This window comes from Salvelinus fontinalis, unplaced genomic scaffold, assembly GCF_029448725.1.
Source record: "Salvelinus fontinalis isolate EN_2023a unplaced genomic scaffold, ASM2944872v1 scaffold_1884, whole genome shotgun sequence".
NCBI classification, from domain to species: domain Eukaryota; kingdom Metazoa; phylum Chordata; class Actinopteri; order Salmoniformes; family Salmonidae; genus Salvelinus; species Salvelinus fontinalis.
In genome coordinates this window covers 14070-25257 of record NW_026602093.1, presented here as the reverse complement: position 1 = coordinate 25257, position 11188 = coordinate 14070, and the positions used below count along the sequence as shown (strand labels likewise).

At 41.7% G+C, this 11188-nt stretch overlaps 1 protein-coding gene across 1 annotated transcript; it reads left to right on the top strand.

Moving 5' to 3' along the window:
• Positions 1-8858: 8858 nt before the first annotated feature.
• Positions 8859-10199, top strand: LOC129850200 (eukaryotic translation initiation factor 2 subunit 1-like). The gene is made up of 2 exons (XM_055916729.1): positions 8859-9172; positions 9453-10199. The coding sequence occupies exons 1-2, from the start codon at positions 9059-9061 to the stop codon at positions 9576-9578; spliced, it is 240 nt and encodes a 79-aa protein (XP_055772704.1). The 5' UTR covers positions 8859-9058; the 3' UTR covers positions 9579-10199.
• Positions 10200-11188: the final 989 nt, after the last annotated feature.

Sequence of the window (11188 nt, the reverse complement as noted above, 5' to 3'; positions counted from 1 at the left end):
CCCATTGTAAGAAATGGAAACAAAACAGAGAATGAAACATGTTAACAAAACAGAAAAAGCTTCAACATTCCTTCTAGACTGCAATGTTATCATATACAGTACCTGTCACGCCCTGGCCTTAGTATTATTTGTTTTATTTATTATTTTAGTTAGGTCAGGGTGTGACATGGGGTATGTGTGTGTTTGGGGTATTATATGGTAGAGGTGGTGTTGGTTGTAGTGTATGGGTTTGTGTTGAGTGTATGTATCTAGCTGTGTCTATGGGTGTGTGTAGTTTTCTAGGAAAGTCTATGGTTGCCTGAATGGGTTCTCAATTAGAGACAGCTGGTTTCTGTTGTCTCTAATTGGGAACCATATTTAAGGCTGCCATAGGCTTCAGCTGTTTGTGGGTCATTGTATATGTATATGTCGAACGTAAGTAGTGTGTGTGTGTGTGGTGTGTGTGTGTGTGTGTGTGTGTGTGTGTGTGTGTGTGTGTGTGTGTGTGTGTGTGTGTGTGTGTGTGTGTGTGTGTGTGTGTGTGTGTGTGTGTGTGTGTGTGTGTGTGTGTGTGTGTGTGTGTGTGTGTGTGTGTGTGTGTGTGTGTGTGTGTGTGTGTGTGTGCACTTGCGTTTTAAGTTTCACGATCGTTTGTTGTTTTTTGTTAGTGTGTATAAGTGTTACGTGTTCATCTTCGTCGTTATAATTAAAGAAGATGTATTCAAGTCATGTTGCGCCTTGGTCCTCTCATTCATGTCAACACGATCGTGACAGTACCAGTAAAGAGTTTGGACACACCTACTCATTCAAGGGTTTTTCTTTATTTTCTACATTGTAGAATAATAGTGAAGACATCAAAACTATGAAATAACACATATGGAATCATGTAGTAAACCCTAAAAAGTGTACAAAAAAATATCTAAATATATTTGATATTCTTCAAAGAAGCCCAAATCAAATCCAATTTTATTGGTCACATACATGTGTTTACCAGATGTAATTGCGGGTGTAGCAAAATGCATGTTGTGTTGTTGAAACAGGAATGCTTTTACAACAGTCTTGAAGGAGTTCCCACATATGTTGAGCTGTTGATGGCTGCTTTTCCTTCACTCTGTGGTCCAATTCATCCCAAACCATCTCAATTGGGTTGAGGTCGGGTGAATGTGATCAAAAAGCCCTTATACAGCCTGGAGGTGTGTTGGGTCATTGTCCTGCTGAAAAACAAATAATTGTCCCACTAAGCACAAACCACATGGGATGGCATATCACTGCAGAATCCCGGTTAAGTAAGCCTTGAATTCTAAATAAATCACAGACAGTGTCACCAGCAAAGCACCCCCCCACCTCTTCCATGCTTCACGGTGGGAACCACCCATGCGGAGATAATTTGTTCACCTACTCTGCATCTCAGAAAGACACAAAGGTTGGAACCAAAACTCTCAAATTTGTACTCATCAGATCAAAGGACAGATTTCCACCAGTCTAATGTCCATTGCTCGTGTGTCTAGGCCCAAGCAAGTCTCTTCTTCTTATTAGGGTCCTTCAGTAGCGGTTTCTTTGCAGCAATTCAACAATGAAGGCCTGATTCACGCAGTCTCCTCTGATCAGTTGATGTTGGGCTATGTCTGTTACTTGAACTCTGTGAAGCATTTATTTGGGCTTCAATATGAGGTGCAGTTAACTCGCAGCAGAGGTAGCGCTGGGTCTTCCTTTCGTGTGGCAGTCCTCATAAGAGCCAGTTTCATCATAGCGCTTGATGGTTTTTGCGACTGAACTGTTGTCACAACACAACTGGCTCAAACGCATTAAGAAGGAAATAAATTCCACAAATAACATTTTAATAAGGCACACCTGTTAATTGAAATGCATTCCAGGTGACTACCTCATGAAGCTGGTTGACAGAATGCCAAGTCTGTGCAAAGCAGTCATCAAGACAATGGGTGGCGACTTTGAAGAATCTAAAATATATTTGATTTGTGTAACACTTTTTTGGTTGCTACATGATTCCATGTGTTTTCCAAAGTGTTGATGTCTTTACTATTTTCTACATTGTAGAATAATAGTGAAGTAAAACCCTTGAATGAGTAGGTGTGTCCAAACTTTTGACAGGTACTGTAATTTAATATTATCTCATACTTACACTCCCTGCACATATATTTGTCCTTTGGCCTGAGAGTTTATAGTAGACATATATAGTCTCTCCTTTTTTAAATGACAGAAACCGACAGTCTGGTCCGGTGAAATCGCTGAAAGCTTTGCCCCGGCACAGGAGTACTGTGGAGAGGAATGATTCAAAGATCAGTTGTTTCACGCCTACCAAAGATTCCAGCCCATTACCTCAGCGTCCACCCTATGTGCCCCATGCACAATCAGGGCGTGAATAGAATACACATCACTAAAGTAAGCCTTGTTTTATCTGCTTCTCTTTTTACAGAGCCAGAGTATCCAAAAGGAAAGCCAAGCATTAAGGCTAAATAGAATATTGTTTTTGTCTTGATAAGGTAGGTGTAAAAAGAGAAGAACTTGCAAGCAGAGGGGTTAATGACATGCCAGTATTTTATGTCAACAATAGCTAGCTTTATAGCTAACCAGGCCTATAATCCATCTTGCAATTTGCTTCCTAAACCAACACAGAAGTGTGATATATTAATGGTCAGTTTAGTAAGTAACTATAGTAGTTGATTACAATTAAGCTCACATCTCTATTATTGTGTGTAGCTAGCTAGTTAGTTAACTAAGAAGACTGCCAGATCAATGGGCAAGTTGTCATGTAGTTAGTTAGTCAATGTTCACAAGTTTGGATTAGCTATGGGCCCTTGTGTAGCTTTGCCTTTGGGTTCAAGAAAATATATAGGCCAAAAGCTTGTTTACATGGTGCAAGCTACTAACGTAGTTACTACAGAAACACAGTTATTATAGTTCCAGAATTTGGCAACTAGTCAGGCAGTAGCCAACACAGGCCGAGACTTCGCTTCGGCTACAACTTAGCAAGCTTAGGTTATTATGCATTGGTAGTGTAACGCCCCTGGCTTTATAAGCGCGGAAATCGACTCTGCTGCACAAGCGTGCTTTTGCGGCACAGTCGATAGCGCGCTGGACTTCGGGCTAGAAGGTCGAGGGTTCGAGACCTGCTCCTTGCCTATTTCATTACAGTATTTACAACTAACGTTAACGATAGTTGCGCTAGGTTAGCCGAGTTTACCCCCTTGAAATGACAACGCCGGTCAAGCTAGCTAGCTATGGAAAGATGGAAGCATCCTGAAAGTTCGCTTGAGTTTAGCGCCAAGTACTTACCACTGCATTCCTCGTCTGCACATCTTTTGAAGTCGGAGAAGCTCCTTTCGACTGCGGCTTTGGGTATGAAATGATGAATACATAAAATAAAAATATATACATAATAAACATTATTTTTTTATTTATTTTTTATTTACAGCCATGTTGGCAATTGGGCTTGTTGGTTCTGCTGCAGCAAGAGCAGATGAAGTTTAAACGTCAGCAAATCCAAGGCTGGAACAATTCACAGGATGTTGATCGTATAGGTGTAACAGTATAACTTTACATTGTCCCCTCGCCCCGACCCGGGCGCGAACCAGGGACCTTCTGCACACATCAGCAACTGACACCCACGAAGCATCGTTACCCATCGCTCCACAAAGGCCGCGGCCCTTGCAGAGCAAGGGGCAACCCTACTTAAGTCTCAGAGCAAGTGACGTAACTGATTGAAATGCTACTAGCGCGTACCCGCTAACTAGCTAGCCATTTCACATCCGTTACACTCACCCCCCCTTTCAACCTCCTCCTTTTTCCGCAGCAACCAGTGATCCGGGTCACGGCACCAATGTAACAGTATAACTTTACGTTGTCCCCTCGCCCCGACCCGGGCGTGAACCAGGGACCTTCTGCACACATCAGCAACTGACACCCACGAAGCATCGTTACCCATCGCTCCACAAAGGCCGCGGCCCTTGCAGAGCAAGGGGCAACCCTACTTAAGTCTCAGAGCAAGTGACGTAACTGATTGAAATGCTACTAGCGCGTACCCGCTAACTAGCTAGCCATTTCACATCCGTTACATAGGCAAATATCAAAATCTGGGCAGACAATGTCAAAAATAAGAGCAAGGACATGAAACCAGAACGCATAATAAAAGCATCTTATTGCGTCACAATATACGTTCTGATTCGGGTTTATCACGTCTTTGTTGGATAGAACTAAACAGTCCACAAGTTTACTGACAAGTGAGCGCAATATCCCATTCAATTTCTAAATTCAATTTGACTATCTGACTATCGCAGATGTATTATGATACATTAAAAGCACATGTTCATTGTTTTTCAGGCACTGGGTACCAAAACAAACAGAGAGGATAGATAGGACTCACATTTCCAGGATAGGCTATAAACTACGTTTATATTAACCTGTAAAAGTCAGAATTGATCAAATAAATGTTAATACAAATGCATAGTTGCTGGACGAAGCTAAGGGTTGGCGATCCAGTTGTTTTTGTTTTACCTGTTATCAAAATAGTAGCCACTCCCACCCGACTAGACTACAATCACCCCATTAAACAGAGGACATAATTTTACTCACATTTGGGAGGACACTCAATGACGGTAATGATCCAAGTCACATGTCATTGCCAATAAAATGACAAAAAAGCATTGCAACAAATTACAGTCCTATAACAAAGACAATTTATTTAATTACATGTTTTGATTTGACCTTTATCTAGGCAAGTCAGTTAAAAATAATTTCTTATATACAATGACGGCCTAAACCCAGACAACGCTGGGACAATTGTGCGCTTCCCTATGGGACTCCCAATCACAGCTGGTTGTGATATAGCCTGGAGTCAAACCAGGGTCTGTAGACAGAAGCTGCTTTTCAGTCTCTCGATCTCAAGGCCATCAGACTGCGAAACATCACTAGCACATCAGAGGCGGCTGCCTATAGACAAAGATTTGGAATCACTGCCAATTTTAGAAATGGATCACTAGCCACTTTAATAATGTTTCCATATCTAGCATTACTCATCACAAACCGGCTCGTGGAGATAATAAAAATATATTCCAGTTATTCCTTAACTGAAGTAAACTAAATACAATTAACAATGGTGTGTGTAGTCAGTAATCAGTAGTGTGAGTGTTTGTGTGCATAAATGTGATAATGAGGTGTGTTGAAAGGTGCCAAAGCAACCAAACGGCCACAACCAAAAATCTATAAATGTGTCTGCATGGAGAGTCTCCCCAATGAATGGGGAATTGGTGCATTTATCCGGGAACACACCCTGGCCCAGGTGTGTCCCATGTCGCTGACGACCCTCCCAGCCCTGCCCGCCAACATCCTAATAAGGAAAACGAGCAAAACGAAAGAATACGGCAGACAGAGCAGGAGGGTCGTCACAATATGTATAAACTGCACTCCACACTATTCTACGGTATCGTAGTCACTTTAATTGTGTTTACATACTGCATCACCCATCTCATATGTATATACTGTATTCTATACTATGCCACTGTATCTTCGTCCAATGCCGCTCTGACATACACTGCCGTTCAAAAGTTTGGGGTCACTTAGTAATGTCCTTGTTTTTGAAAGTAAAGCACATTTTTTGTCCATCAAAATAACATCAAATTGATCAGAAATACAGTGTAGAAATTGTTAATGTTGTAAATGACCATTGTAGCTGGAAACGGCAGATTTTTTATGGAATATCTACATAGGCGTACAGAGGCCCATTATCTGCAACCATCACTACTGTGTTCCAATGGCACGTTGTTAACTAATTCGAAGTTTATAGTTTTAAAAGGCTAATTGATCATTAGAAAACCCTTTTGCAATTATGTTAGCACAGCTGAAAACTGTTGTTCTGATTAAAGAAGCAATAAAACGGGCCGCCTTTAGACTAGTTGAGTATCTGGAGCATCAGCATTTGTGGGTTCGATTACAGGTTCAAAATGGCCAGAAACAAAGAACTTTCTTCTGAAACTCGGCAGTCTATTCTTGTTCTGAGAAATGAAGGCTATTCCATGCGAGAAATTGCTAAGAAACTGAAAATCTCGTACAACGCTGTGTACTACTCCCTTCACAGAACAGCGCAAACTGTCTCTAAACAAAATAGAAAGAGGAGTGGGAGGCCCCGGTGCACAACTGAGCAAGAGGACAAGTACATTAGAATCCATAGGCCTAATGGACACATGCTCAAACTCTCACACATTTGATAGAATAAAAATTTTAAAAAAGGGGTAGGTGCTACATCCATTTTTGGACACCCATTGTTTTAACCATGTTATGAGGCTATACAGTGTTTGTTTACATTTACAATGTTTACAAACACTGGAGGATAACAAGTTCACACACACACTACCGTTCAAAAGTTTGGGGTCACTTAGAAATGTTCTTGTATTTGAAAGAAAAGCACGTTTTTTTGTCCATAAAAATTGATGTTATTAAAATAACATCAAATTGATCAGAAATACAGTGTAGACATTGTTAATGTTGTAAATGACTATTGTATTTGGAAATGGCTGATTTGGAATGGAATATCTACGTAGGCGTACAGAGGTCTATTATCAGCATCCATCAGCGCAAACTGGCTATAACCAGAATAGAAAGTGTGGGAGGCCCCGGTGCACAACTGAGCAAGAGCTCAAGTATATTGAAGTGTCTAGTTTGAGAAACAGACGCCTCACAAGTCCTCAACTGGCAGCTTCATTAAATAGTACACGCAAAACACCAGTCTCAACATTACCAGCGAAGAGGCGACTCCGGGATGCTGGCCTTCTAGGCAGAGTTGCTAAGAAAAATCTATATCTCAGACTGGCCAGTAAAAATAAAATATTAATATGGGCAAAAGAACACAGACACTGAACAGGGGAAGATTGGAAAAAAGTGTTATGGACAGCCTAATCTAAGTTTGAGGTGTTCGGATCCCAAAGAAGAACATCCGTGAGACGCAGAAAAAATGAAAAGATGCTGGAAGAGTGCTTGACGCCATCTGTCAAGCATGGTGGAGGCAATGTGATGGTCTGGGGGTGCTTTGGTGGTGGTAAAGTGGTAGATTTGTACAGGGTAAAAGGGATCTTGAAGAAGGAAGGCTATCGCTCAATTTTGCAACGCTATGCCATACCCTCCTACAACAGGACAATGAGCCAAAGCACAGCTCCAAACTATGCAAGAACTATTTAGAGAAGAAGCAGTCAGCTGGTATTCTGTCTATAATGGTGTGGCCAGCACAGTCACCGGATCTCAACCCTATTGAGCTATGGGAGCAGCTTGACCGTATGGGACCTAAGAACGGCCCATCAAGCCAATCCAACTTGTGGGAGGTGCTTCAGGAAGCACGGGGTGAAATCTCTTCAGATTACCTCAACAAATTGACAACTAGAATGCCAAAGGTGTGCAAGGCTGTAATTGCTGCAAATGGAGGATTCTTTGACGAAAGCAATTATTTCAGTTAAAAATCATTATTTATAACCTTGTCAACATCTTCACTATATTTCCTGTTAATTTTGCAACTAATTTCATGTATGTTTTCATAGAAAACAAGGACATTTCTAAGTGACCCCAAACTTTTGAACGGTAGTGTGTGTGTATACAGTTGAAGTCGGAAGTTTACATACACTTAGGTTGGAGTCATTAAAACTCGTTTTTCAACCACTCCACAAATTTCTTGTTAACAAACTATAATTTTGGCAAGTCGGTTAGAACATCTACTTTGTGCATGACACAAGTCAATTTTTCAACAATTGTTTACAGACAGATTATTTCACTTATAATTCACTGTATCACAATTCCAGTGGGTCAGAAGTTTACATACACTAAGTTGACTGTGCCTTTAAACAGCTTGGAAAATTCCAGAAAATTATGTCATGGCTTTAGAAGCTTCTGATAGGCTTCTAATCTACACACAATACCCCATAATGAAAAAGCAAAAACAGGTTTTTAGACATTTTAGCAAATGTATATTTAAAAAAATATAATATCACATTTACATAAGTATTCAGACCCTGTACTCCTCCATGCTTCACGGTGGAGATCATCCGTTCACCTACTCTGCGTCTTACAAAGACACTGCGGTTGGAACCAAAAATCTCGAATTTGGACTCATCAGACCAAAGCACAGATTTCCACTGGTCTAATGTCCATTGCTTGTGTTTCTTGGCCCAAACAAGTCTCTTCTTCTTATTGATGTCCTTTAGTAGTGGATTCTTTGCAGCACTTCGACCATGAAGGCCTGATTCAGACAGTCTCCTCTGAACAGTTGATGTTGAGATGTCTGTTACTTGAACTCTGTGAAGCATTTATTTGGACTGCAATGTCTGAGGCTGGTAACTCTACTGAATTTATCCTCTGCAGCAGAGGTAACTCTGGGACATTCCTGTGGCGGTCCTCATGAGAGCTAGTTTCATAGCGCTTGATGGTTTTTGCGGCTGCACTTTAAGAAACTTTCAAAGTTCTTGAAATTTTCCGCATTGACTGAACTTCATGTCTGAAAGTAATGATGGACTGTCGTTTCTCATTGCTTATTTGAGGTGTTCTTGCCATAATATGGACTTGGTCTTTTACCAAATAGTGCTGTCTTCTGTATACCACCCCTACCTTGTCACAACACATTAAAAGAAGGAAAGAATTTGCACAAATTAACTTTTAACAAGGCACACCTGTTAATTGAAATGCATTCCAGGTGACAACCTCATGAAGCTGGTTGAGAGAATGCCAATGGTGTGCGAAGCTGTCATCAAGGCAAAGGATGGCTACTTTGAAGAGTCTCAAATATAAAATATATTTTTTGGTTAGCTGATTTCATATTGGTTATTTCATAGTTTTGATATCTTCACTATTATTCTACAATGTAGAAAATGTTAAAAATAAAGAAAAACCCTTGAATGAGTAGGTGTGTCCAAACTCTTGACTGGTACTGTATATACATACATTTTTTTATTAAAAAAGACAAAAGCATCCACTGAAAGTGACTTTTAGTCCAAGATCTGTGTCAGGGAAAAGGCTATATGCATCACAACATTGTGTCTCTTTGGGTCTCTGACAGATTAATCTGATAGCGCCGCCGCGCTACGTCATGACCACCACCACACTGGAGCGCACAGAGGGTCTCTCTGTCCTCAACCAGGCCATGGCTGCCATCAAAGAGAAGATTGAGGAGAAGCGAGGAGTGTTTAACATCCAGATGGAGGTCAGTACAATAACCTTATTGTCACAATTTACATAAAATCATATGTTTGCTGTATTTTAATACACTAGGAAGAGGGGGACAATGGAAAGTCCAAGGTGGGGTGGTAGAAGTTTCATGTAAAACAGAAAATTGTAACTCCTGCCATATGTAATACATGCTTTGGAAGTCTTACTCGCCAGAGATCTCACATTAAAACAGTATTAAAAACAGCAACAATGTTCAGGACATTGCACTTTCAATGTCCATGTGTTAATGTCTTATATGTTTTCCTCCCCTCCAGGCGAAGGTTGTGACCGACATAGATGAGACAGAGCTGGCCCGCCAGCTGGAGCAACTGGAGAGAGAGAACGCTGAGGTGGACGGAGATGACGAGGATGGAGAGATGGAGGCCAAGGCAGAGGACTAAACTAGATGAAGAACTGAGGGATTGGATACAATGACGAGACCAACTATACATATGCAGTCCAGAGCATGTATTCATAAAGCATCTCAGAGTAGGAGTGCTGGTCTAGGATCAGCCCACCCCCCCCCCCATATGTAATCTTATGCATAATGATCTAAAAGGCTAAACTTATCCTAGATCAGAACTCCTATTTTGAGATATTTCATGAATACAGGCCTTGTCTGATGAGATGACGAACTTCATATCAAATCAAGCATTCTAGAACGTCTCTCCAACTGAACCCTTTGGATCAGTAGCAGGGACCCTCTCAGGGAGACTGATAGAGAGATGGCTACAGGCACTGACTGTCATACTGCCAAACAGGGCTGGGAAAGGCCTCTGTGATTATACCAATGGACACAATAACAACTGAATATGATCACTGAACCCTAGCTGTTTGAATTGCATAAGAACGGGTGGGTTGGGGTAGGATTAGCCTTTTTGTGCTGTAGCCAACTCCTCTCTGTGTGGAAGAGTTGGATACAGCACATATAATACAAAATGGGACACGGCTTGGGTTGGTGGGGTGGTAGCCTGGTCCCGTGCTGAATGTTCTTTAACCAACTCTTTGTGACACATGCAGTATAGGACCATTGTTCTTTTGTGTTCAGTAGGTGACGACGATTGCGGCGGTACACCGCTCCTTCTGCGGTGAGGACGTGATATGAACGTTCAGTGTCAGCTGGCTGGATGACGACTGCTGGCTTCCAGAGGCCATGCTCCTGGATTCAAACTGACTCTCTGTCGATCAGTGGTGGCAGTGGTCTAGCTGACCTGTCTAGTATCGCTTTTGTTGTTGTTGTCTCTGTGCACGTTTTTCATGCATTTCCTTGTAGCTGGCGACCTCAGGTTGTAGCTGCTGGTTGGTGCTGGGAAGGATTGAGTGAAGTCTGCGGCTCATCAACAGCTGGGCTGGTGATTTGAAGTTGTCAACTGGAGTATTGCGGTATTCATTCAAGGAGACTGAGGTAGGGGTCTCTCTTGTCTGCTTTTGCTTTATCCATGATTGATTTAGCAATCTGCACTGATTTTTCAGCAAGGCCATTACTTTGAGGGTAATGTGGGCTTGTGGTGACGTGTAAACTCCCATGCTTTTGTGAAGGATTCAAACTCTTTTGATTTGTAACAGGGCCCATTGTCAGATATTAAAGTCTCTACAATGCCATGCCTGGCAAAGGCTGCTTTCAGCTTGTGTATCACAGCTGCAGATGTGGTGCTGTGAAGCTTGTCGAGTTTGAAGTATCTGCTGTAGTAGTCAACTGTTATGATGTAGTTCTTGTTGTTCCAGGTGAACAGATCGGTTGCCACGACCTGTCAGGGTCGGTCTGGGATACAGTGAGGTAACATTCGCTCTTTGGTGTTTGAGGGGCGTCGTTCAAGACATATGGCGCATTTACCAACAATGTCCTCTATTTGTTTGCACATTCCGGGCCAAAACAAAATGTCCCGTGCTCTCTGTTTGCACTTTTCCATGCCCATGTGTCCAGCATGGATCTTTGTCAAAATCTCTTCCTGAGACTGGTAGGAATGATGATTTTCTCTCCTTTGAAAATTATTCCGTTGATCTGTGATAG

Coding starts and splice junctions, on each gene's coding strand:
- LOC129850200 (XM_055916729.1), top strand. CDS start 9,059: ATGACCACCACCACACTGGAGCGCACAGAGGGTCTCTCTGTCCTCAAC. Junction 9,173..9,452: donor TGTTTAACATCCAGATGGAG/GTCAGTACAATA, acceptor CCTCCCCTCCAG/GCGAAGGTTGTGACCGACAT.